Source organism: Apus apus, chromosome 23, assembly GCF_020740795.1.
Source record: "Apus apus isolate bApuApu2 chromosome 23, bApuApu2.pri.cur, whole genome shotgun sequence".
In the NCBI taxonomy this organism is placed as follows: Eukaryota; Metazoa; Chordata; class Aves; order Apodiformes; family Apodidae; genus Apus; species Apus apus.
In genome coordinates, this window is record NC_067304.1 from 4,360,279 (window position 1) to 4,387,780 (window position 27,502).

The 27,502-nt window shown below is 46.6% G+C and overlaps 1 protein-coding gene across 1 annotated transcript; it reads right to left on the reverse strand.

Annotated features, from left to right (window-relative positions):
• Positions 1–937: 937 nt before the first annotated feature.
• On the reverse strand, positions 938–27,208 carry DSTYK (dual serine/threonine and tyrosine protein kinase). The gene is made up of 13 exons (XM_051638943.1): positions 26,882–27,208; positions 19,310–19,695; positions 12,938–13,601; positions 10,243–10,517; positions 9,787–9,870; positions 8,486–8,662; positions 8,073–8,202; positions 7,671–7,827; positions 6,886–7,018; positions 6,595–6,708; positions 5,997–6,111; positions 4,980–5,114; positions 938–3,019 (listed from the first exon to the last, which is right to left on the reverse strand). The coding sequence occupies exons 1-13, from the start codon at positions 27,114–27,116 to the stop codon at positions 2,832–2,834; spliced, it is 2,793 nt and encodes a 930-aa protein (XP_051494903.1). The 5' UTR covers positions 27,117–27,208; the 3' UTR covers positions 938–2,831.
• Positions 27,209–27,502: the final 294 nt, after the last annotated feature.

The following is a 27,502-nucleotide window of genomic DNA, read 5'->3' on the forward strand; positions in this document are numbered from 1 at the left end:
CCAAGAACGGCTGCAGTGCTGTGTGGGGCTGCCAGGGCCCCGGGGAACGTTCCTGGTGCTGCAGAGCCCGAGTGCACCGTCCCCAAGCTCATCCCAAGCCGTGTGGTGTGAGGGAAAGGCTGAACCTGGGCCGGGGAGTCTGAACTGCAGAGCAAGCTCCTCACACCTCTGGGTGCTTGAACCCAGCCCTGGCCCAGCAGAGCTGTGACCCTCACCCCAGGGCTCCCTGTCAGGGCTTTGTTGCCAAGATCATTTCAGGCCTGATCTCCACTTCAAACCTGGAGGAAGGGAGAGGGAGGTTGACTCCTCACAGAAGTCAGCATCCACCTCTGGGGACTAAGCTCATCTTACAGGGCAACAATCACATCCCTGGAAGAGCCAGCACTGGTTTGGGTTCACACACAACAAGCACTGCTTGGTTCCATGTGGTACCTTGTACAATGCACCAGTTATCAAGGAGCCTTTTACAACACAGCATGAAAACATCCTGTAACAAAACATCTTCAGCAGATGGAGGCAATAAAGGCAGCCTTATCTGGGAGAGGAGTAGGTACCTGCTTCACTTAGACTCACTGCACCAGGCTCAAATGTGATAAATGAAATCACAGGCTGTAAAATCTTTTAATAAAGTCATTGCTCACCTTGTTTTCCTAATCCTGATTGAGTGGGGGGGGGGAACAGTTTTAAAGATAAACAGGGTGTATGAAACACCTCCAAACAAGTTTAGTCATGCAGACTTAATACCCAGCATGGGGGGGGAGAAATGCAGAGAAGCAGCTGCACAGAGTTTGGGAAAACCTGCAGATCAACAACACTGAACATGCAAAGAAACAAACCCAATGGAAAGGAGACATCAAGGCAGCTACAAACAACAATAAAAAGGCATCAGGTAAGTGTCTGGAGATGGCTACACAGGAAAAGCTATACAAGACATCTCTGGAATTGCATACACAGAGTTTTCAATTTTATTCATACATTTATTATTTACACAAGCTACCTCTCTTCATTGCCAGAGACTGACCTTGACTCTCCTAGTGTTAAATAAGGTTACTAACCACCACGCAGAGCAGAACAGAGTTAATACTGTTAGTGTCATGGGCAGTGTGAAGTATTCCTTCTTCTGCCTGTGTGGGTCTGGGTTGCTGCACTTCCAGCTGGAGCAGCTGGTGAGGCTCTATCTGCACTGGCAAAACCATCACAGGCCAGGAAAATGCCCACACGTGCAGGTAAAAAAAAAAGTCTTTTATATATATAATATATAAAGCATTAATTCTGTTTATTGCACAAAGAAAGGAAACTTTAAACTACACTAATACTGCAGGGTTATGGATCCCTTTCCTTTGTTCAAGCTGTTTAACAGGCAGACTATCTGTTGTCATTTTGCTGTCCCCTAGCCAATAAATTCCAGCTAAAAGGTGCAGTGATTCCACAAGCCTGCACTGCTGTGGATGCAGCATTCCTGGGAAACAAAGCCACTGCAGCTGGGAGGAACAGTAAACCCAGGGAGAACTTGCCAACTCAGTATGTCCTCATGTAGTAATAAACAAGGTGCATTTTCTCTTTCAGCCTCCACCCCGTGGGTATGGTCCATTCAGATTAACCCCTCTTGCCCCAGAAATGCAAAAGGCAAGGAAGTTCTTTTCCCCTCCTGGGGAGGGCAGCAGGACCAGCCCAGGACCTGCCTTGCAAAGGATTCCCTTCCCCCTCATTTTTTATCCTTTTCAATGCAGCCAAAAGAGACCCCAGAGTGAAACGACCAGATAAGCAGCCACAGCTACTGAAGGAGGAATGACCTGTTTTCCCTCAAATCAGCTCTCACCAAGCATGTGACTTTATAAAAAGCTGAAGAAACCTTTTTTTTTTTAAAACATGTCTGTCATAGCTAGCCCAATTTAAAACTGTCATTGCCTTTACGACTAATTCAAACCCCAAATTTAATTAAAATGAATTGGCATTTTCCCCATGGACAGTCATTAGTTGTAATGACTTCATGTTTCAGTATTACCAATCTGTGATCTCTGAGCAGTCTTCCCATTTACCAGAAGACTGTAAAAGAAAGGTCAGGTTTCTTCAGACATGCAAATAACTATTACGAAGCAAAATTACCAGAAAGAGCTTGTTTAAAGAAGTTAAGAGCTGAAGGGTACATAAGAGATAAATAGCTTATAACTTGGGGTATTTGCACTGCAGTGGAACAGTAAATAAACCCCCTTAGGTAAAACATGGAAGCTTTGCTCCTGTCAATGTAAACATCTGGAGTGTTGCAAGAAGCTAATACAGATAGATGCTCTCAGCTTCTAAACACTTTCTAGCCTAGAGCCTCTTTCTCTCTCTCCTCTGACCACACTGGAACAGGTGCCAATCCATAGGGAACTGGGGATTTGTGGCCCCAAGGCCCCCTCAGACCATCAGTTAACAGGGAGAGTTGTTACTTTACTGAGTAAAGACAGTCGTGATCAACTTCTAGCAACACAGACACTGCCTGGAACACACAAGATGCTTCTCTTTGATTGGTATTTGTGTGGGATTGGCAAAAAAAAAAAAAAAAAATCCCTTTCAGTTCAAGGGTGGGGATTTTTCTACCTTATTTGCACAACTCCATAATAAAAGTTGCAGCAGGGTAAGTAGCATCAAGGGTTGTACCGGAGGAGGCTTCTCTGGCCACTGTTCAAGGTGGAACATCCCCGAGGTCTCACCTCTCTGAGCAATCTCCTGGTGGCTGTTACCTGTCCCACTCATGTTAGCCACAAAGAGCTACATCTGAAGAAGCCATCTGCAGAGTTAAGGGTTCAGAATTCTCCCACCATTAAAAATTCTTCTGTGCTTCCTTTTCAAGTAGAGTCGTCCAACCCCTTATTTGGGTGCTCAGAGCTGGACTTGCAGAGCCTGTCCATGATCCCCTGCAGCATGGGCTGAACGATCCCCAGGAGAGGGCGCTGGGAGGAGTCTCCATCCCAGCAGGCTTCCATCAGCTGCCAGCATTCCTCATCAAACACCGGAAGACGCTCCGGGCGAACTCCTGGAAAAGGGAGAGGGAGCTGGTTAGCAGCAGCACCCCTCCAACCCGGCAGAAACTTGGATGCTCCTCCCTGTGGTGCAGGGTGAAGTGACCTGAGTGAACTGTCTGGGGTCTAATGTTCTTGCTGAAGGCTTAGATGTCACCAATGCCTCTTAAGATCTTTGGGAGCATCACCTGACATTGCTCAGGAGATCACACCCACTTCCAGAGGATGGCCAACACATCTTGGGGGATGGGACACGTTTTAGTTTCACTGCAGCCTCCTCTTTACAACTATTAGGGAGCAAAATGAGAACCCTCCTCTAGAAGGAACAAGCCCCCCCACATCCACTCATAATGGTGCCTTTGGGAGGAAGTTCAACAGGAGAAGGGGTGGGGGCAGCCTTCTCACCAAATACATGACTCACTCATCCAAGTTAATCTTTTTCACGTGAGAAGGGGAGAGATTATATGGACAGGAACTAAGGACACAAAGCAGTAAGCCATTCTGATACCATGGCACAGCATGAAGCTACCACTAGACACAGTACTAAACACACACAGGCAGAAGAGTGACTTTATATTTTGGGGAAAATTGAGCAGTGTTTTACTCAACATCCAGCCCATCACTGACACCTCCAGCATGGTGCACATTAAGCACTTGAATGCACAGACCTCCACGGCCTCCAGAAATTGCAAAGGATTAAACATTCTTTAGGGGATCATGCCTGGCCAGCTCTGGGATCTGGTTCACATCCCAAGTGTTGTACTACTGCCCATGGGTTCAGCAGTGCACAGCTCCTGCTACAACCTGGCAAGGAGCTGGTTAACTCTCAGCCTTTTGCTATCCCTGCTCATTTTAGCTAGATTTTCAGTAGAATGTGCCCAAGGTTTAACTAGGTAAGTGTTCCTCTTCAGACTGTCAATGAATGCAGCAGGGTGCTCCATCTCTCAGTATGCCTGCCTCAGTTTCCCCTCTATGATCCAACTGCTTTTTGTATCTCAGTTTTGCAGGCCCAGGCCTGGAGTGGAAAGATTCCCACGAGAAAGGAAAGGGCCTGGAAAGCTCTGAGCTGGTAACAACCTTGAAAGTTACAAACAGAGGCCAAGCTGATGTTCATGACACCAGGTGCTCTCTGGGGTTAAAGAACACAAAACCCAGCCTGGCCACAACTAGGCCTGAAACAGAGATAAAGTAAGAACAAAGAGATAAACACAAGAGTTTGCTTGGACAGAACGAGGCCTTTGTGGGTTTTCTACTGTTTTCCTTTTATTCTTCAATGAGAGAATTTGGAGGTACAGCTGAATAGTTCAATGACAGCAGCCAATCCACTTTATTCTACAAAAGCCTGGTCCCACCTGTGATTGGGACTCCTGTACACTTCCCCAGGAGGTTGCTGGACCTTCTCCTCTCCAAAGGGGACACCTGCCAGAGGTTGATTCTCAAGAATTAAGACCCACCCAGGGACACCCAGCTGGGGCCAGAAAGGGTGAGAGACATTCACTCCTTTATTGTCCTCGTTAGTGCACTTAATATTAAGCAATAGCTCATTGTTAAGTTCTAAGAGTCTAGAATCCTTTTAAAGTTGATAATTAGTGCTCTAGGCCTGCTATAAAACTTAGTAACGAGTTGCCAACATTTTAATGGTTTAACCTTTGTTTTACCTAACTACTACTAGTATGTTTTATTGTTAAGATGACCATTTTGCATCCTAACCTCAGCTTCTGTTCCTATCTCCCAATTTTCCTACCATTTGACTGTGTTTGTGCCTTCTAAGGGGTTAAGACCCTGGTGTGACATGCAATACATCTCACTCAGTCCATATAGATCCTGTCTGCCATCCCAGCCTCTCTGGGACCATGCAACTTGTATTTTTAACTTTCAGTTACAAGGTAAGAAGGGATTTCCTCACAGTTTCTCCAGTTTTCCTCAAGCATACATAAAGTATCAAGCAAGAGGGTTCAAATAAGCCACACGTACCTCTTCTCACATTGTTCCAAAGGTGATCTTTGCTTGCACATCTCTCAAAAGCCTCTGGTAACTTCACATGTCCCGAACAAATGTACCAAAACAGAATGCCAAATGCATAAACATCCACGGAGTTATCATACTTTCCTGGGACAAAAATACAGTTGATCAGCAGGGCAAACACCATCACTGGAAACTGAGCAGTCAGAGAACTCATTTCAGTCTTCTGCTTCCTCAAACTAAAACTACACTGCCAAAAAAAGGCCAGTAAAAGATCAGGAATCTGTGCCAAAGGTGCAGGGACAAAAGTTCAGATATTCCAATTCTCAGAGAGTTTAGGCACTTAACAAGTAGCAGCAGATCCCAAGCTGAGGTTCATGGACCACAGGTGCTGGGAAGTATTTCAGAGATTGAAACACCAAGATTTGTAAGACTATCAATTCAGTTGGCTCTGCTGCCCAGGAGTCTGATGGAGCCAACATCAGCCTCTCAATCCAGAAGTCTGGCAATTACCCATTTACAGCAAGTTCTGAATAAGAAAAGATTGAGCACAGCAAGTGCTCAAAAGCAGGGACAGCATCTCAGAGAGACTGAAAGGTTTCTGGTAAGTGTAGTACAGATCTGAGAGCAACTCCAAGATGCTCTCAGAAAAAAAAACTGAGAAAGCACACCTGCCAGAAGCACAATGCACAGTGAATCTGAACACACTTCACTTCTGTAACAACTCTGAAGTTCCTTTCTTGGTAACTGCACCAAAATCATGGGATCCTTTCTGAAGTATTTGTCTATGAAAACCAAGTATTTCCAGTTTCCTAATAAATAACAATTTACCTTTCCAATTGCAAGAATATTAATTGCTTCAGCAAAGCTTATGAATCCCACAGTTTTCTTTCAAGTAAACAAAGATTTAAGACTGAGACTTAAAGGAAAAATACATGGTAAACAGGTACTTTCTGGTTTATTTTCTTACTAGTAATGGCCTTCAAAATTCAAGGCAGAGACAGCAGTGAATTCAATCAACAAGCATACCTGTAAAGAGCTCAGGAGCCATATGAATGGGTGTGCCTACAATACTGCCAGACATCATGGCTTCTGGTTTGCAGAACCCCAAGTCAGTGATTTTAGCTCGATTCTTTTTGTCAAGCTGTAGAAGAATCCATACACAGGCAGCTGATAACCACACTTCTCAGTTTGAGCATTGCATTTTAATATGAAGGTTTTCAACTGTTTATGTTTGAAGGGTTGAGCATTTGTTAAGTAAGCTGCTCTGACTACTTGGCTGCTCTTGGACATTTTCCTAGCTAAGCTCAGTAACAAGACATGCCTTTGCTTGTCTTCTAGGTAGAGGGTGTGGTTGGGGTTTAACAGAACTGGGAACTGGAAGTTCTACTTGTAGCTCAAGCTCTCTACCATCAAGAGAAGTCACTCTGCTGCTCCCTTTCCCCAGGGCCTTCTGCCTGAAAAGGAGTTGGGGAAACCTCCCTGCAAGGCTCCTTGTGGCTAACGACACAGCTCCAAAGATCCCGTATGAAGACAGCTGTTACCCCACTTCTATTATGCTTCTCCCTCCCACCAAGAGGATCTAACAGGACCTCAGGATTAGCCAGCTAGAAAAGCTTTCCCTTACCAAGACATTTTTGAGCTTGATATCCCGGTGCACCAGCCCCTGACTGTGAAGATACCGGATGCCTTCAACAACATCCAGGGCAATTTGTAACCGTGTCTCCAATTCCAGTCCAGCCTGGAGAACAAACACACACAGATTTAATTCCTACAAGTGGAAGTGACTTCTGCCTACTTGCCAAAACCACTGAAAACAAAGTCATTATAGCTTTGTTTTACGGATGATGTTTAGCCATGGATTTCTTTTTTTTTTAACATGTATATATACAAACACAGCCAGCCAGACTGTCGTTACCTTTAGTCCTGTATAGAGGTCTCTGTGCAACCGTTCCATGATCAGCAGGACAGCAATGGAAGAGCCTCCTCCATAGCCATAATCTATCACAGAACCATGGAGATGTACGAGCCTCTCATGTGTCTGCAGAGACCTAGAGAAGTTCAACAGGGAGAGCTGGTCATTTTTATGTCCTTCCTTCCACCCCAGGCCAAGCCTCACCTCGTGAAGGTAAAACACCCAGGAGCTGCAGCTTTAGAACAACAGTAAGACAGACTTACACCACATGCTGAACAGTAAAACTGACAGCACACAGTTCTGAGGACCATGACAACATAGAGCTGTCTGACCCAATTAAACTCCAGAGAGCCTGTAAAGGTTACAGTACCACAGAAACACTGATTTATTTCAGCTGTCTGCACTGCAGCACCTGCCTGCAGCTGTTCACTGAGAACAGTTTTCTGCAGTGCAGACCCATCCTTTCTTTTGTGAATTCAAAGAGGACAAAGACTGGGAAAGAAGGGATGATTCAACACTAAAAATCAGGGGAGTAGAACTGTCTGCTATCATACCGTGTTAGTTCCAATTTACTCTGCAACATAGTGAGCATCTGAACTGTGTAGACACCAGAGAATCAGATCAAGACAGGAAGGAGCACGTCAGGCACTCTGTGCCTGTTACATTTTTGCAGTGGCCCTGGCAAGGTGTCCTGCCTTTTGCTCTGCTTATGCAAACACCACTTTTTTTTCAGCAGTGAAGTTCAGGAGATCCACATGGAGTGAAATAAACCTGCTGACGATACACACCTCATATAGTGAAACTCAAGTGCAAGGTCATTCCAGTGCTTCTCATCTGGAGGAACAACAGATTTCAGTGCACATGGGAAATGCCCTCCCCAGCTGTCACACAGATAGACCACGCCGTACTGTCCTCGGCCCAGCTCACGGCCCAGCTTTGGTTTGCCTGGAAGGCACAACATCCACCCAGTCAGACATGAAAACATGTTTCTCTTCCCATGTACCACCAGGCTGGCAGCCCAGAGCTTGTCACAGGCCAGCAGCTGCAGGGTACTGGGTATGTGTCAGATGGAGGCTCACTGAAGTAGCTGAGTGAAAAGCAAAACACCCCTCCTACTCCTTTACACCCACTGACTGCCTCAGCAGGAGGGAGCAGAAGATAATCCAGAGAACACAAAGCACAAGGCTCACCATGCAACAGCACATCCTGGAGGGACCTACTCTCCAGCGAGAGCCGCGCGAGCCGAGGAGCGTGGTCCTTCCGCACCTTCAGCCACAGGTCTTCTGTCTTCTCCAGCCTGCCAGAGTGGCCATCTTCTAACTACAAGAGACAGCACACATACGTGGGAATCCTGCCCGGTTTGAAGCCTAGGGTAATGAGGCTGAGGGTCCTTGCACAACTGAGCAGAGATCCTACTTGGAGCACGCCGAGTTTAAAAATAGGGCCTCACATCAGGGAACTCATCAGCTCTGCCACCTCTGCCTACAGAACAGCAGCATTAACTGCTCAAGCTGCTCCTTTAGGTACCACTGCAATTAAAAATCCTCTTTCCCCAAGTGGCAATTCACAAGGAAGACCCCCTTCTTAACTGCTCCACACTCACCTGTCGTAGGGAAGCTGCAAAAGCCTCATGGGAACTGTTCAGCCTGGTCCGGAACTGGCTGCAGATGCTCTTGGCCAACTTGGAGGCACTGAGGCTCTCAATGGCATCCTGAGCAACCTTCCTCTTCCAGTCACTGGTGATGGCAGGTGGGCTCACCCACGTAATCCGCTGGATTATCTAGTAAAACAGGAACGAGAATTGAGGCTCAAAAAAAAGCAAAGGGTCCATTTACTCAAACTGTTCAGATACCTTGTAATAATGCAGTCACCTGCACATAGAATTGGGCTAAATAATTCCCTGACAGTGATCAGGAGGTATTGATCACAATATTGTTGTGTATGATCACCAAGTAAGACATTTGGGGGGAGGTTCTGAACCTCTGCTCAGTTTACTCCTAACAAGCCAATCACCCTTTCAGGTCTGACCAAGAACATACACAGCTAGGCAGCCACCACTTGGGAAACCACACAGATGTGGGGCAGCTTTGTGGGCTGAAAGAACAGGCAGCACAACCAGGAACCCAGAGAGTCAGGGAGAGAGATGTTCCTAAACTGGTGAAAGCTACAGGGAAGCTGCTTTTTGCTGGACAGACACACTATCAAGGCACGGAAGTCTGAGGAATTGGCAGGCACCACTTCCCTCTAATTGCCAGGTGATGAAGGTGCCCTGCCCCACCCTTCATTAGAAGCCACAAAAATCCAGCTGCTGCACATCCAGTCTGGATCCTTCTCCCAGCCTGAATTCAGGAGGAATCTGAAGGTTTGTTACCATTCAGTGTGCCCTGCACCTGTCTGGGAAAAACTCATTCTCCCACTCATCCATACAAAGAATCTCAAGAGGGAGAAGGCAGTAAAGGTCAGCAGCAGCTCAGAGCAGGAGCTTCAGAAAGATGAATGCTTTAACAGACAAATTTAAAACAAAGACCTGAGGAAGTCTGGTCTGCTCTGGAGGGAGAAGAGTGAATTGATCTGAATCAAGATACATTGCAAAACAAACCCTCAAACCCAAATAAACAAGTTACCTAAAACAAACAGCAGGAGTTTCAAAAATCATCATTCTTTTGCTGTTTCAGAACAGAAAACACAAAGAGGTATTTATTTGCTTTAAATTAAATATTAGCAACCCCAGGAATCAACTACACACACAGCCTTAGTGCTAGTGGAGGAGAAACAGCTTTTCAATGTGTGTGCCCAGAGCCAAAACCCAGAGAGGAGCTGTGACTATTCACATTATTCTTTGCTCCAAAAACATTCCATTATACAGTGACACCAACTAGAAATAAATTATAAAGATGCTCATACCTGTTTGATCTGTTCCCACAACATCCTGGTTACTGTTGAGCCAGAGTGGAAGGTGACTTCTACATGATAGGCTGCATTTAGGATCTGGAAAACAGGGGGGAAAAGGAAAGCATGGAAATTTTGCAAGCCATAGTCACTACAGAATTTACTAGACCCTCCTTAATGGGTCAGTTGATTCAATTAATTTATTGTATTAAGCTCACAGGTGTTTCTAGGCTGTAATCTGATTACTACAAACAGATTTAGGAAAGGTAAGTATCAAGACTTTGTAGGTACTGGGCCTTTAAGTGAGTGTTCCCCAGTTTTAGCACCTCCCTGAAGGACACCAGACCCACACATACTCCAGGGCTGTGCTCCTCTCATTCCACTCAGCACCTCAGTCTCCTCCCACCCTTGCTGGATGTGGATAAAGACAATTATTAAGAATATTCTAGACAGCCATTTAAGCCACCATACCTGTTTGAGATAATTGCTTGTGATGTGTACAGAAACATCCTTTGACTTCTCCAAACCCCTTGCAGGATGTACTGAAACCTCCCAAGACTCCTCCAGGCTCTTCAGACATCTCTCCAGAGTCCCCACAAAGCTCTCTCGCAGATAGTCCACTGAGCTAATTAACTTGTTGGCAACTGCTTGGTTCAATCGAGAAATAATCAGCTCCTGAATTTGCTTAATACAACATTTGATGTCCTTGGAACTAACAGGTTCCCCATTCTCAGAAATGATGATATCTGTAAAAAAGGAAAGAGGTATCTTTTGTATTCAACACTTCAGTGTTGCACCAGTGGCTACTGAGTGTTTTGCAGAGGATCTCCAGCCCAGCCCCAGTCCAGCTGCTGCTCCAAACACTGCTTCCTCCAGAGGCTCATCACTTCAGACTCAGATAATATAACCTGAAGCCAACAGTGTTTCAGTCATACAAAAAAACCTCATGAGCAACAGAAGAACATCTACTGACCACTGCAAAGGACCACTCTATGCTTCCATGATTACATTTTTGCAGGTCTGTGTGTCTAATTCAACACCACCAGTTTTGCAGGGGTCCCAAACCCAGTTCTACAGATCTTGAGTAATTTGGTGATGGAAAGTACTGAAGCCTTGGAGCAGCTCCAGGAATGCACACCTGGTTACTCCAGTTTCAGGAAAGCTAAAAATGACATCTGGCAAAGGTGGAAAATATCCTGATGCTTCCTTCCATTGGCTGGTGATCAAATTCACAGGCTACTGAACTCTAACACCTGATGGACTCCAGACAACATTCTGCAGCCACTACAGTGGTACAGTGGTGACAAGTCAACCATCACCTCAAAATGACCAGGGCAGGAGCACAAAGCTGTCCTTCTATCTATAGAGGCACAGGTCAGGAAATTCTGCTGCAATCCACAAGCACTGCTGGATGTTAAATGTTATGAGAAACTGATGGAACAGCCACACTGGTTACATGAAAACTTTTCTCCCAGTATCTTGAAAAGGTTGATTACCAACTGGTGTTTTTAAACAAGCACTGAACAATCACTGTAACCACTCTGAGCAAAGCAATTACTACCAGGAGCTGAAGACCTTGTCTCAGGATTTTGGCCAACAACAGCCCAGGCTGCTTCAAACCAACCCAGGGATCAGCAGATGGCATTAGCTCCTCAAAGTAACACCTTCCTTTCAGGATATTACTTCAAATGCTGATAGCCAACAAGATGCTACACTCTTGAGTGGTGTTTGTTATGCAAATAAGCATGTACACAGAGTTACTGGAGGTATTTTGTCTTGTGCTGCCCTTAAACATCCTCCTGCATGTACAGAATCCTGAACTCTGGCACTCCAGTGCTCCAGGTCTGTAAAGAGTGGGGCAGACAGAATACAGGAATCATTCCCTGTCCTTATAATGGAGCAACAGCAGCCCTAGACAGGCAGAATTAGCAAACTCATCACACCATCAGCATATTCTAGTTTGTTGGGGTTTTTTGCAGTGTGCAAAGAGGTTAATGTTGCAATTAAAACAAGCTCTTTATGAGGACAACATTCTGTACAGGCACTAGAAGCAAATGTTGCAAGAAGCAGAAGAGATCTTATCCATTTTCCACCTGCAGAAGCAAAAATATGCAGCTCCTAACTTGCAGAATTAAACATAATCCATAATTTCTCCTCTGCATCCCAGGGGATAACACTCCAGTTTGAAACTGGGAGGAAGTCAGTCAAGACAAATACAATAATCTAGAGTTTTGGCCTCTCTCATGCCTCAGAAGAGCACTCAATTCACAAAAATTAATTTATTTTAAACCAATAGCCTAAAGTTATTCCTGATCTTATTTTAAACAGGAAAATCTTTCCCCATGTGCCCAGTGAACTGCATTTCCTTAGAACAGAAATGATTGCTACAGTAAAACCTCTGCTTAGCAAGCAGAGAAGAGCTGTTGTAGGATCAACCTACATGTCTTCACTTGGATGTTATGACAGACCAAGTAATTCCTGCAGCCAAAATCTGGATCTCTCACCCTTCCCAATCTACACACCAGTCTGTGTGCTTCCAGCTTGTGCCTTCCTGGAAGTTCTGGTACTAGAAGATGTATTCTCACATCTCCCAAAAACACACACTAAATGCCAAGTGTAGAACAGCCCCAGGAGTTGTGTTGATTTTTATTTAAGGAAAATTTTACCTACCCAGAAAGGTTTCATTTTAGGAGGCTCTACACCCAAAAGTCTTATGCAAACCTCTCTCAGACAAAGAAATCAAGCAGAAAGTACAAATCCAGCCCTCACTGCTAAAACTCAACAGCCTTTTTTCTTAGAACAGTTTTTTTCCCAAGTCTCAACACAGCCAGTGAGGCAAAGTTGAGAGAATTATTTTCTTTTGGCAGATTAGGGAATTAGAGAAGTAAAATACTGTAACCCAGAACTGTGCAGGGGCTCTGGGGGGCAAAGTCTGATTTATGAGAAACCAAGATTAATGTGTCCAGGCCTCTCATTTAAGGACAGTGCTTTTTACCCAGGAGATGCTACAGAAAAATCCTTTGTGTATCAGCTCTGAAATTTCTTGCAAAGCCACTCATCTCAACTGCCATTGAACGACCCTGGCAGATGGCAAATATTACTCCACCACTCTCCTTTTCAAAGCCTTTAACCTCTTGATCCACATTTCTCTCCTGTCAGTGGTTACCTTTGAATTCCATATTAGCAGCATCCTCCAAGAGCTCCTCTTTCATGTTGCCAAGAGTCTCTATGATCATGTCCTTCATCTCCTCCTGCTTGCGGCTGGCAATGTTCATCAGAGACTCATAGAGCTCGTTCTCCTTCTTGCGGGTGTACTCCAGCCTCTTGGGGGTGATCTGCAGGTCCCTCTGCATGTCAAAGGCCTGGTTGATGAAGATGTTGAGGCAGCGACAGTGCACCTCGTTTAGGCTGGTGGCTGCTGCCACCAGGTGCTTCTGAAGCACCTGCCTGGAGAAAGTGCTCAGGAGACGGAGCTTCTCAAACTGCTCCACCAGCATGCTCTGGGCATCAGCATCAGGGCCAGGTGCCCCACAGCTGCAGTGGTTGGTGCTCAGGTACTCCAAGTCCATCAGCTGGCAGTAAAGGGAGGACTTTTCATGATCCGTTTTTTTGGGAGAGATCAGCTCAACCCCCGACTCTGGCACTTTGAAGAAGAAAATGGGCAAAGAGAATTTCTCTTTGATTTCACGCAGCTCGTCCTCATCTGAAGGAGAAAGTTCAGCCTCACTGATGGCAAAGATGACAACAGGCAGGACCTGGTTCACATACTCGCTTAAGGTGGCTTCAGCAGACTGGAATCCTCGACATGGAGCTACCACAACATCCACTTCCTAGTGAGGGAGGAAGTAAAAAAAAACACAACAGCTTTATGCAGATCCTTTTAAAAACAGATAGATGCAAAAACGCCCTGTAATTCACCCGAAGTGCAAACCCAGAAACATTCAAACCCTGTAGAACAGTCATGGAGACACACACAGCTTCATGCTCTAGGACACAGCCAACCTGCAGGCTGAGGTCAGCCCCTCACAGCCAGGCATGGATCACTGCCCCCTGACTCTAAAACTCTCCTTTTATACCAAGTGTCTTTGAGCTTTAGCCAAGTTCAGAACAAAACGCTGAACAAGTTTTTCCCAGGTAAGTGCTAGCACAGAATGGCTGCTTTTCTTTAGCTGACCCACTCTGCTACAGCCTCTTCCACTTCTACAGGCCGCTTCCAGACCTGCAGTTCTCTGAAGAGGTCTTTGCATGGCCAGTTTTGGTGGTCTTCCAGCAGTAGCCAATACCACACCAGCCACTATTGCCAGAACAAAGGCAGCACAATTACCAAGTCCAAAGATTTCCCAGATCACAGACTGGTTTGAGTTGGAAGGGACCTTAAAGATCACCCAGTTCCCAACCCCCTGCATGGGCAGGGACACCTCTCACCACACCAGGTTGCTCAGAGCCCCATCCAACCTGCCCGTGAACCATCTTCCTGACTCATAACAGGGGGCAATATTTAAGAATTCTTCAATTATTTTTCTGAGGAAGGGAGGAGAGATGCAGGGCTGGGCAGGGGGAAGATGTGCAGGGCAGCAGCACCCACCAGGATGGGTGACTCACACCAGCAACTGTAAAGAAAGGAGGAAGCCAGCACTGTCTCTAGGAGACAGGAAGAAAACCAACACAGACAACCCAACACAGCCTGAGCAACTGGTCCCTCTGTTTCCAGAGAGGCCTCTCAGGTTTTTCCAAAGAGCATTAGCAACATTTCTTGCCCCCCGCTTTATTTTTGTCTTTAACACACTGCAGAAGTTTAAGCACTGTCTGTGCAGCCTCACACACTCCTGGGGATATTCCTATAGGGGGAATTACCATGACTCACACTGGATTCCTAAAATTCTTAAGCTGGTTCTTACCAGGTCACACCACTATAAACACACTCGAGCACTTGTGACAGAGGTGTGAGCATCAAACTGCTTCATTCATCTTTTCCTTAACTTAAAGGCCCTTTTTTAAATATCAAAACCTCCCACTTAGCAACCTGAACATCAGGTACCACACCAGCAGAGCTACAGCTCTTCCACTTCAAAATGGGATGCAGAGGTGCTGGCACCAGCAATGCAAAAAAGACAGTTCAAAGATGCACACACACTGTGAACTCACCTGTGGGCTCAGCCCTGCAATGCCAGGACAGCCACTGCATCCCATATCCCAGAAAAAAATATTAAAATCGGGGATCAAATAGGTCTTGACCTACAGTAAGACAAGTGGAGCCTCACTAAACACACCCAGGGCCCAGAGCAATGTGCCATTTCACTAAGTCAACAGATAATTCCTCATTTCCAAATCAGTTAAAATGAATGTATTTGCTGCATCCCAAGAGGACCTCATCCTATTTTGCTGGGCTTCGGGCACTTTAATCACTGTTTGCTTAGTGATCTGAGGTGCTGAGAAGCTAACCCAATTTAGGCAGATTTTTACCCAAATTCCTACCCAGCAGATTATGATTGAAGGCCCAGCTCAGTCTTTCTCTAAGGCAATTTGAGTACTCTGCCTTCCAAGAAGAGGAATCACTCTGTGAATCATTGAAGTCTGACAGTTACTGCATTTATTATGTGATCTAATTTCCTTGCCTCCCTTATTAATCTGAGGTACATATAGACCCCTAGATCCTACCTAGAAATTTTTTTTACACACACTCTCCCCCCAGTTTTTCTTGCCAGTTTATTCTGGATCCATGGGGATCTGAGTGAAAACTTCAGTAACTCTAATCTAGAGACTCCCAGGTAAGAAAACTGAACTGCACCTCTGGTCTCCAGCAAACACTGCTGTTCTTTATAACAAAATTGCTTTGATTTTGTGCCATGACTCTGAACCCAGTTCAGCAGGGAATGTGGTTTTACCTCTGCCCAAGAAAGCCAGTGAGGTGTGTTCAGTATCTTCTACCCTCAGTTATTCCAGCACAAAGGGAGGGATGAAGATCACTTCAGCCTCAGAACACCCCAAAGTAAACTGCTATTAAGTGGAAGGAAGAGCATCTCAGCCACTTGAGAGCTTCTCAGTTTTCTGTATTAACACCACAAACAAACCCGTTTCAACACTCTCAAAAGGAGACCAGGGCAAGTTCTTCCAAGTTCTAAGCAGGATGTACATGAAAATAACCACCCAATAGGTAGTTAACCACATTCTTTGCTACCTGTAACAACTACTAATTCATATGACCTGAATCACTGCTAAAGTACCTGAAGAAACACAACAATCAACCCAAACTAAATCAGTTCTTCTGTTCTTCTTCACTGAACCATCTTGTATTTCTTCATTCATTTTCCAGCTTTGTCAAAGCAACTGAAAATGTTTCTTTCCCTACAAGCCCTGGCTAAAACTTTAAAGTTTTAAACTGAAAGTGGCATGAAGCACAAAGCAAGACAAAGCAAAAGACAAAAGGAAGCTTTCAGCCTCCTCTCCTCCCATCCCACTGCACCACCCAAACAAAACCCAGTGCTTCAGAGAAGTCCATTTTGGCTTCCAGGCACAACTGGTAAGATTTAGGGAAAGAACCAACTGCTTATTCCCACTATAAATCTAATAATCTGTCTGGATAGATGGATTACTCCCCATGACCTAGATGCATTCCTGTGCACAGTGATCCCAAAGGAACAGAGCAGCTTTGCCAAAGATTTTCTTTCCCTGATATTTTATGGTTAAAAATAACTACTTTCACATACCTACCAGCACAAGGTAGGGTTCCCACAGCAGCTGCCCCATACTAATGGAATTTTTGGCTCCCTCTTCCTCAACTCCTTTTCTGTGAAACAAGTTTTGATTAAGACATCCTTTGATAACACAGAAAAGGAAGCCTGGTCCCATCCTGGGCAGCTTAAAGAAAAACCTCAGAGTGCTCCTGGCAGTCTGTTATTAAAAAGTGGTGTCTTCTGCATCTGTATTTTCACTCTCTAAGTGAAAAAAAAGTCATTTAGTTAATGTTAGGATCCTGTTAACTTACAAATAACTTTACTGGAGTAATGGCTAATGAGCTTGGATTTAGCAAACAAGTATCTGCACCAAGCACCATGACTCAGCATCGCCTGCCAGCACAAAAGAGCAGCATGTAAATTCATCCAGGTGCCCGTGTCAGCCCTTGCAGCTGAGTCTCTTGGGAAGAGATCCTTAGGCCTGGAAAGCTGCACAGCATTCCCTGGATCCTGAATTCACCCACAGCTCCTCTGATGGCAGCCTGCTGGTAGGTAAGGGTCCCCCCACTATGGGAAGGGATGTGATTTCAAACAGAAATCCTCAAATTAAATTCTCATCTCCTGTTACTGTACAAGTCCAAAATAAGAACCCACAAATTAGGAAGAAATGCATCGCTATAAGGGTGGTGAGGTACTGGAACAGGTTGCTCAGGGAGGTTGTTGATGCCCCATCTCTGGAGGTTTTTAAGGCCAGGTTGGATGAGGCTTTGTGCAACCTGGCCTAGCGGTTGGGTTCCCTGCTCATGGAAGGGGGGTTGGAACTTGATGATCTTAAAGGTCCCTTCCAACCTTAACAATTCTATGATTCTAAATGTTTCTTCAAACACTAGTAGAGTGTTTGAGTAGCTAGAATGTCAGGTTATCATGAAACACAGCACTGTGGTGGTGGGAGAAACAGATGAGAACACAGGGATTCTAAGTGACAGGTGAGGCAAAATTCAGGTTGATCTCCCTCCTCCTCTGCCCAAAAGGTGCTTGAGCTCTGCCAAACTCTTTGGTCCCCGGGCAAATCTAAATCCTCAAGATCAGCACTGAATATTATGTCATCATCAAGCATGCAGTTAGTATCAGAATCCTAGCTTTGTTTTTGAGTTAAGAAAGCAGAAGTGCCTTCAGAGCAACTCTGCAGACATGCAACTTTGGACAGCATCCAAAGAACCTCCTCCATTACTGCTCCAGACAGATGTTCCACTAGCTACAGAAGCAGGGTCTATGACTAGCACGTACTTCCTTGAAAAACATTGTTGTCTTGGTGTACCCTGAGCAGGGCTGGAGAATGCACATTAGCAAGGAGGGTAGAAACACCCACAGGTCTCAGCAGGACACTCCTGTAACTGAACAGGAAGCTATCCTCAACCCAGTCACCTGCTAAAATGCATCTATGCTCTCCTATCAGCCTTAAAAAAATAAAATGTTCTTCCTTTAGCCCCTTGAATTCATGTGAGGAATCCTTTGAGTGGATCTGATGCTAGCTGTGATTCACCCTGCCTCTCCTCCTATTAGAAGAGCTGTTTATTTCACCAATCCTTTTCAAATTAATCTGAGTAGCTGTTTTCATCTAAATGTCCTAAATATAACCAAAGCCAGACAGCGAGATCTTTGTCACTCACATGAGAAATCTGAAAGAGGGTTGTAAACTACAGTGTCTCTAAACTGGCTCATATAAAAATGTAACCAAGTAAAATAAAACTAAAGCTAAATACTCTTTTTTTCTTGCAAGGAGAAGATCCAGAACAGGCATTTAATTTGCAGCACCAGCAGCTGATCTGGTGCTCTTTGGGAAAGCAGTGGCTGCCTCACACACAGTTTACCCAAACACAGCACTTCTGTTCTCTCCCAGGGGATGCTGGAAGGCACCAAAGCACAGCACTGACTGCCTAGGACAGCCTTAAATTTAGCTCCAGACTGGGTTTGTAAAGTGTATTTCAAGCTGATGAAGCTTGACTGGGTCTTCATTTTCTGCCTATTTACAATCATGTTTCAATTCATTACATCCAGAAAAAATTACCTGGCTATTTTATTTTTCAACCTTTCAACAATCACTTAATTTAAGAATTATTCCAAATATTTGACTGCCAAACACAATGGTCCAGAAATACACTGCAATAACAGAAGCTCTACATAAGCTATGGAATGCAATGAAAGCTTACAGAAGCTAAAAACAGCTACGAGATACAGCCCTCACCTTTACAGATACTTGACAACCACCAAACCACAACACCCACAGGACAGGAACATGTTGTATGGATAAGGGAAAGGCACAAAGCAAGATACTAACAATGTCAGAAAAAGCACCAAGAACTTAACTCCCACATTCTTGTTCTCATCACCTTCCATTTCCATTGACACTGCAGAAATGTAAAAGCCACCCTCCCAAATCAAGTCATTTTATCAGATGTTGGAATGAAGGAATGCTTTCTGACAACAAGCTCTTCGAACAGAGAAAAAAGGTACATATCCTTGTACAACAGTTTCTATAGCTCCTATCAGACAGCAAAGCTAACTCTGAATGACTCTGAAGCAAAACGTTAGAAGTGCCTTGAAGTTACATGTGAGTAAACTTGGCTTCTGAAATGGATGGAAACATCACAGAGGAATGATAACACTAAGAGTCAACATTAAAACAAAGGCACACAAGGACACTGATGTCCCATTGAAATCCTAACACCAGACTTTGAGCTTCTCCTTAATTAAAAAAGAAAAAACATTCCTATGCTTAAGATTTTGCACCATTGGTTTTATCAGGGACTAAAAATGTTACATCTTAAGTTTACTATGACATTGGCATGTGGACACCTGGTTACCTTGAGCAGTGAGTATGGCAGCATGACCTCCAGCTCTGCTATCCGGTGAGCAGGATCTTCACTGTCCCCACGGATTTCCAAGTCCTCCTCTGGAATGGTGTCCCAGTGCCCTCGGTGGGCTGCCATCATGTGGACCAGTTCATACTGCTCCGGCAGCGCCAGGCTGACCCGCGTTTGTGTCCCGTGGGTGAATCGGATCCGTCGCCTCTTACAGTTCTCCTCGTTGCTGATTTTGGTGGTAGGGAGCAGCTTCTCCCCCAGCAGGATGTTCAGGAACTGGCATTTGGCATTACAGTTCTGGCCAAGGATCAGGAGGCAAGGGTGCCAGCTCACGGTCCGCTGGAGATGCTCTTCCTCATGGCGAGGGAAGGAAATGAAATTCTGCCCTAAAATTGAGGACAGGCTGCATTAGAACAGGGGGGCTGAGCAGCGACTCTTGTATCTCTAAGCCAGTTGAATGCAGAAGTTCAGACACTGCTGCCCCACAGCCTACTGGAAATGTGCTTAGGTATCCTGAAACTCTGTCCTGCTTTGAGCCAAAGTGAAGCCAACTTCACTCAGGATCAGCAATTAAACGAGTGACAAACTCATGTCAGCAATTCAGACACCCACAGGAGACTGATTCTCACACAGCCAGGAAGACAATTTGTTACTTTCTCCCCACCTATTTCACAGGAAAGTGTTTACAGTGAGCTCTCTTCAGCAGGTTAATGGCAGACTAATAGTAGCCCCTGAAAATCAAGACAAAACACTTTGCCAACAGCCAGAGGCTAACGTTGCCTTGGGTTGGAACAGTGTTTCTCTTTGCTCTGGGGTTCAGGGAGGCTCACTGGGTCACCATGGCCAACTTTTCCAAGGTTTTGATGGCTTGGCTGAACAGAACATTCCCGTTACACACCAGAAATAAATTCAATCAACTATAAATCGGTGACAGTTCCACCCACACACTCAAAAACATCAAATACTTTGCATCTACCAAGTCCCCAGAGTATTGCTGCACAGGGTTGCTGCCCAAAGTCTAGGATCACTGACGTTAAAGCAGTAAAACCTTCTGTTTAGCCTCAAGGAAGACATTCTTGCAGAATTGCTTCTCTGCATGGAGGAGATGACAAGACCCAGTTTGCTGAGACGCAGCAGCACAACTAACAGCCTCTGCCAGCAATTCCCCACCACAGAAAGCATGGTGACAGCACCTAAAGAAACTGTCACACTTTCACCTGCCTAGGCAGAAATGAGCCCAAGGGAAGGCAATATTTGCCAGCAGCCAGAAGGTTCCTTGTGCACCAAGGAAGAAACAGCTCCTTTGATTGCACCAACAGTCCACATCTTCCCTAACTTACATAATTGAACTTCACAGGCACAGTTTGCTGGATATTCTTATTAAGAACAACATTTAAGCTCCAAAGGGAAATTACTCAACATCTGCATCCTCTGCACAGTAGCAGGACTCCCTGTCATCACACTCCTTACCCATCTTCCATCTGAAGCATCACTTGTACCATCCCACTAACCAGGCCCTTTGAATTCTTAGTCCCTGATGCTCCAGCTCCTTGCCTTACTACATTGATTCAGCCTCAGTACTGAATTTATCCTCTATCCTTTTACAAGCCCTAAAAACAGCTTTTCCCACACTCAGTCATCCCAGCTGAAGTGTAAGAAGCTTTCTGTTACCTTATGCACAGCAACAGAACAACTCTGGTAGTACAAAAAAAATGGATACAAACCAATTCCCCACCTGCTGCACCAAACCTCCTTCCTGGCAGTACAAACCTGGGAGTGTGTCCAGCACAACCAGAGCCCCTGTTCCCAGAGCTGGAGCTGAGGGCAGATGGCAGCCAGGAATGAAATGACAAATGGAGACACTAGTCCCCAGAATAACTGCCTGAAAGCTACAAACCAGGGCAATTGCCCTGGGATCAGGCAAACTGACAAGAAGGACAGTTTAAAGATGGAGCAGTGAAGCAGCAACAGGGGTCCTGGTCCTGTAGGGGAAGGTCCTGTTTCACCAGGGCTATTACAATTCTTTTAATGAATCATGTTCTGGCATCCAAAATTGTTTCAGTACCTCAAGCACCAAGAAGACAAGATACTCTCATATACCAAGTGTCCTGGTTTGAGAACCACTACAAGTGGCTTCATCCTGGCTCAAAACAGGACACCAAGATATTCCTCACCACTACTAACCAGGTTAAAGATAACAGACAACAGCTATTCTAGCCCTTGTTCTGATAGCATCCCATTCCTCCGTTTTAACAAAAATCATCCAAATTGGGAGCCTCACCACATGTAGCTGGCTGTGTCTTAGACCCAGTTTAAGGCTTCTTTAGCATCTTGCCTAAGATTTCCCTTCTCTTCACATCTGCTGTCTGGAAACAGGGCTGCTGGAGGAGTTGTGTCCATCAGGAGTCCTTCCAGCCTACACAACACCAAGGGGAAGCCTTCTCTGAGCACCAGCCAGCCCCTCTCCTGCACCTCTGCCCCACACAGCTCCCGACACTGACCCACCAAACCAATAGCATGGAAAAGGTTAAGGGAGATATCACTTCTTGAAGTGTGACTCTTTGCTCCTTGAACAAGCCTTTCAAGATCCACAACCAGAGCAGAGTGACCACATCAAGTGACTGAAGGGCAGAATCCGGCCAGCCCTTACAAAGGATGAAAATCAGCAGAACCCCACAAATAGCACATTTAAGCCTACATCTACAAGATAAAGAATTCCTTTGATCTAGTTATGGCTATAGAAACTTCAGCTGGAATTCAGGCTCCCAAGAATGAAAAAAGGCAATTCAGAAGGCATTGTGCAGGCTGCAAGCCTTCTCTGTACAGGCTTTGGAACAGAAAAGAGGAGGCAGATTGCACCCTCTCCCCATTCTGGGTGGCCTCTCTATTTACAGGTACTTAATGCCAGCACAAAGTCATTGAAATACAGCAGCTAAGCTGAAATATTGAAGCATGAGAAGGATTTATAAATACTACATCTTTAAAGCCCGTTTCATCTCTTCATGCACACAGTCTCCCTGTGATCAGTATTTATTGCTACAAGTAATACTTTCTGCAGTGCAGGATGTTATCCCAATTTCTGCACATCAGAATAATTCACAGGGTAAAAACACTCCCACAGTACCTAACAAATGATGCCACTGATCTGAGCACAAAGGATTCAAGTTGGGAGGAACATGATCTCCTGTGGTACCTAACAAAAAGCAGGTTTAGAACTTGCTTACTGAACAGATGCAGCAACATTCCCACATTTATGTGGGCAGCTCCTGTTTGTGACAGGACTTTTGCCAGAGGTTTTAGCTGGTGCTCCACACTGTATCCATAGATTGTGTTCTTTGGAGACATGTGATAAACACTTCAAAAAAAATGGCTGCAGGGGAGTCCTTAAGCGCGTGCATCCCATTAAGCTCCTCTGGATGAAAGGAAGCCTGTCCAAGAACAAGGATGTCTCTCACCAAGACTCATGGCAGGATTCAGACACTTGGCAGAAGCAGCTTAGGTTGTATTTACAGAATCTATAAACGCCCTGAGCATTTACTCATCCCCTTTTCAAGGAAGGCCAACTACACCTCCAGCCTTCCTTTCTAGTCTCAACAATCCACTCGACCAACTGTGCCTGGGTGAGGCTTGACCCTCAAACTTCCTGCTGCAAATACGGATGCTTCTCTCAGAAACTATTCTGCTTCCATGTGCCTGGCAACTTGCTGTGCTCTGATTAACAGAGCTACATAAAACAAGTGGTAGTTCCACCCCACATCTACCAGCACAGTGGTGGCAACTCCAGCAGAACACACCTGACTAATCAACACCACCCCAAGCAGCTCCCAGAGGAGCAGGTGTTCCTTTACCAGCAGCCCCCGTGGTCTGCACAATCACTTAGGTTGGAAAAGACTTTCAAGATCATCAAGTCCAACCATTAACCCTACTCTACCAAGCAGAGCAATAAACCACATCTTAAAACCAAGCTTCATCTTCTGCTTCACTTGAACCTTGTCAGCAAGTGCCTCCTTCCCTCTAGTTGAGGAGTAATTTCACAAGTACCCTCCCGACCACCTTTCCACATATTATCTAGTCTTAAACCCCATCTTCTCATGTTGACACACCCAACAGCACAAAAGGAGTCCTGACCTTCTGAGGATCACTGCAACACAGGCAGAGCAGTCACATTTTAACTAGCACACAGACCCTCAGTCAACAGAGCATCAGGATGAACACTTCCAAACTCCAAACACAGAGCCATGAGGCTACACACCCCTCATTAAGATCAATCCACAGCTGCTGACCAAAACCCTGGAGATGCTGTGGTTATCTGTGCAAGAGGGACAGCTCAGTTTACAAAAATCTCTGAAATAAAGAAACAAACAAAAAAAACCCCTCAGGTTCCTTTGGCAAAGAGTTAAAATTATTTCACAGACAAAATGAAGAAAACAAAACTACAATTAGTAGAATGCAGGGATGCTGGAGGATTTGGGGAGGGGGGGGGCATTTTGGCTGGTTTTTTTTGTTTGGTTGGGTTTTTTTTAGTATCTTTACATATTTTAGTAAAATCTGCTACTGAGACCCTAATTAAGATTTTCTCTTTTACAGGAAGTCAGTAAAAAACACACCAGCTAACAGCATCAAGCCTAAAAAGCTGTCAGACCTGTGCAGGCTAAAAGCTACAGGATTGCCACAGTACTTCAATAAGTCATTCTTAAAAGCCTATTCATGACAAAGCAGACCTGGAGAACAGACAGCATTTTGTTGCAGGCTTCAGAAATGCAGACAGTGCAAACAAGACTTTCTCCCTCCTCTCATAAGCAGTAGCTGGAAGGCAATTTTTTTTTCCTCCTTGTATTTTTTTACTTCTCTTACTCTGAGGAGTAAGTCCTGGCACTAAGGCCACAGAGGGAATATTTGGCTCATGAGAATGCTTTATGGTGCTTGTCACCCTCGCCAGCAGAGAGGGTGGGATGTAAAAGCAAATACACATTTGCTCCTTCAAGTACCCACCCAGGACTGACCCAGCTTACCCCAAAGGTCAGTGGCTCAAGCTCAGCAGATCCTCAGGTCTGGTTTTGGACAGAGCAACAGCCCAGGCTGGGCTTTAAGTTGCTTGAGCTGTGTTAACCTGCAGGGCAGTTACCTTTCTATGTCCTCACACCAGCTTCCCAGGTGTCTCAAAAGCAAACCCCTTCATATTTGTTTTGTTTCCAAGACATCTAGATTTACTTGCACAGTCTATTTTTCCACTTCAGCCACAAGCATTAAGAGCTCTGTCCATTTCACTTCCCAGTTCCTTTGTATTCCACCAAACCTTAGCATTCAGGCAGAACTGTTGGGTCAAATTTCCTCTCACTTTGACACCACCTGTAGGGCAGATTCTAGGGAAAAAAACCAGTGGTTCTGAAGACAGTGAGAACTGTCCTCCTTAAACCCACTTAAAATAATCTCCCCCTGTTAGACAAGGGTAAAAAAGCTTTATTACCAGCCACTCAGTGTCAGAGAGTACTGGAAATGTACAGTACAAGTTAAATTTGACAGAAATAAGAAGCTGTGTCCCAGGATTCAGGCACAAAGGTAATAAACAATACCAAGGCTCTGGGTTTTGGGTGAAGGTTTGGGTCTTCCCTTATCTTAAAAAAAATAATCATCATTGGTTCACAGTTATTTTGCAGTTGACTCACTTCAGAAAACTACCAGCTTCATTATTTTACCAGCTCCTGCTCTTCATCCTCTCCCTTCCTCTTCCCACCATCACTTCCCACCTCCTAACATGGAGCAGAGGTTGATTAACTTGCTCTGTGCCCCACCTGGAACACGTCATCACTTCCTCAGGTTGAAAACTACTGATTAAAGTTTTATTTTTAAGGACAGCAAACGTCATGCAACCTCTGCAGCCTGAAATCCTGAACCAAGAGTCTACACTGTCATTACTGACGAGCAACCAGCCTCTCCTTGAAGCCCTGATACTTAAGGGCAGTTGGTGACACGTTCACCAGCAAAGTCAAACTGGGCCAGGGTAGGTATTTAAATATATTTTTAAAAGTGCTCTGTATTAGAAACAACAGGCAGGATACTTGATGAAATACGTATCCTATGTCAGGAATATTTAATTAATGATGCCCCCACAGATACAAAGCCCTATAAGCAGGCTTGGAAAGATGCAATATTTGACTAGCAATCCTTGACAAGAAGTAACCAAACAGAAGAGCAGCTCCACTGGAGTGACACAGCTTTGAAACCCACAGAAAGCAACTAGTTCCCACCTCTTGGAAGTCACAGAACTGTGTAAGCAAACAAGGATGCCACATTTTATCAAACTCTTCACTTCTATTCTGACAGTTTATGTGGAGCTTTTCTTACACGGGCCAAGAGAAGAGCTCACCAGCACTTCAACTTTCAGATCAGCACCGTGAGAATAAGACAAGCACAAACAAGTATCTTGGACAAGTAGCCAGCAGAGATGACTCACTAACCACTTGGAAATGAATAAAGAAGATCTTTATATCAATTTAATGTCACACTCCACTGTTCTCACAAGACAAGTCTTATGGAAAGAGGACGTCCTGCACGTGGCAGGAGGGCTCCCACCAGCAGCAATGTTTGTCAACAGTGACAGATGAGGACTCAGCTGATAAAATGAAGCCTGGACAAAATTCCTTCAGAACGCCACGAAAAAAAAAAAACAAAACACCAACCCCACGAGTCCACCCGCTCCCAGGTGCTGCACCTACCTCACCCCACAGCCCCCACGCTGGGGAGGGTGGTGAGGAAGATGAGCAGAAGGTCCCACCTCTCCCAGCGCTCCGGTGGGCTGCTCGCTGCGGCCGGCAAAGCCCCTCAAACCCCCACAGCACCCCAAACCCTCTACCCGCCCCCCATTAGAGACCCCTAACCCTCAGCCTCTCCCCACCCCCCCCCACCTGCACCCTTCACTCCCCACAGCCCACTCGCCCGCCCCCCAACCCTCACAAGCCCCCCCATCCCACCCCTCAGACCCTCTCACAAGCCCCCATCCCACCCCTCAGACCCTCTCACAAGCCCCCATCCCTACTCCCCTCAGACCCCCTCACAAGCCCCCATCCCTACCCCTCAGACCCTCTCACAAGCCCCCCATCCCTACCCCTCAGGCCCCCTCACAAGCCCCCCATCCCTACCCCTCAGGCCCCCTCACAAGCCCCCATCCCTACCCCTCAGACCCCCTCACAAGCCCCCATCCCTACCCCTCAGACCCCCTCACAAGCCCCCATCCCACCCCTCAGGCCCCCTCACAAGCCCCCCATCCCTACCCCTCAGGCCCCCTCACAAGCCCCCCATCCCTACCCCTCAGGCCCCCTCACAAGCCCCCCATCCCTACCCCTCAGGCCCCCTCACAAGCCCCCCATCCCTACCCCTCAGGCCCCCTCACAAGCCCCCATCCCACCCCTCAGACCCCCTCACAAACCCCCAGGCCGCCTCACAGACCCCCCCCCCCCACCCCAGACCCCGTTTATCCCACATCCCGCCTCCACGCCCCCCCCCACACCCCACACGCGGCCTCCTCGCCCGCCACAGGCCTCGCCCGCCTCCTCCCCCGGCCCCCCCTCTCACCGGCGGGCGCGGGGCTGTCGCGGGGGTCCCCATCCCCACCGAGGAGGCCTTCGCCGGCGGCGGCCGGAGGGAAGGGCTGCCCTTGGGAGCACTTGACGTCGCGGAAGAACTTCTTGGTTTCGCGCAGGTTGTGCTGCAGCCGCGCCAGGTGCCGGTTGTAGTGCCCGAAGGAGCGGCCCAGCTCGCGGGTCACCCCGCCGGGACCCCGCCACGAAGGGGCCCCTTCGCCCTCCATGGCCTCCGGGTCCGTTCCGCTCTCCCCTCCCCACAGCGGGGGACGCTCGGCCCCTGCCAGGCTGACCCTCCGCGGCTGAACGGCCCGTGGACCTGCCCTGCCCCCCCCCCACCCCCCACCCCTCCCGCCGCCCCTGCCCCCGCCGCCGCCTCCCGCCCCGGGGCCGGCGCCTCAGCGAGACGCGCTGCGAGCGGCGCGGAACCTTTATCGGGCGCCGCGGGGCCCGGGGGGAGGAGGGCGGGCGGACCCCGCGCCGGGGCCTGCCGGGAGCTGTAGTTCCCGGGGACACCGGCGGGCCCGGGGGTTGCGGGGGCTGGGGGGGGAGCCCAGCGCTCCGGTCCGGCCTCCCGAGCCCTCCCCGGGGCAGCCGAGGCCGGGCGGGCCGG

What these genes read in the sequence shown, in the direction of transcription:
- DSTYK (XM_051638943.1), bottom strand. Translation starts at nt 27,116, where the DNA reads ATGGAGGGCGAAGGGGCCCCTTCGTGGCGGGGTCCCGGCGGGGTGACC. An exon ending in TGCCATACTCACTGCTCAAG is followed by an intron (nt 13,602 to 19,309) that starts GTAACCAGGTGT and finishes CTCCCTCACTAG; the next exon opens with GAAGTGGATGTTGTGGTAGC. An exon ending in GGCTCCTGAGCTCTTTACAG is followed by an intron (nt 5,115 to 5,996) that starts GTATGCTTGTTG and finishes TTTTTGTCCCAG; the next exon opens with GAAAGTATGATAACTCCGTG.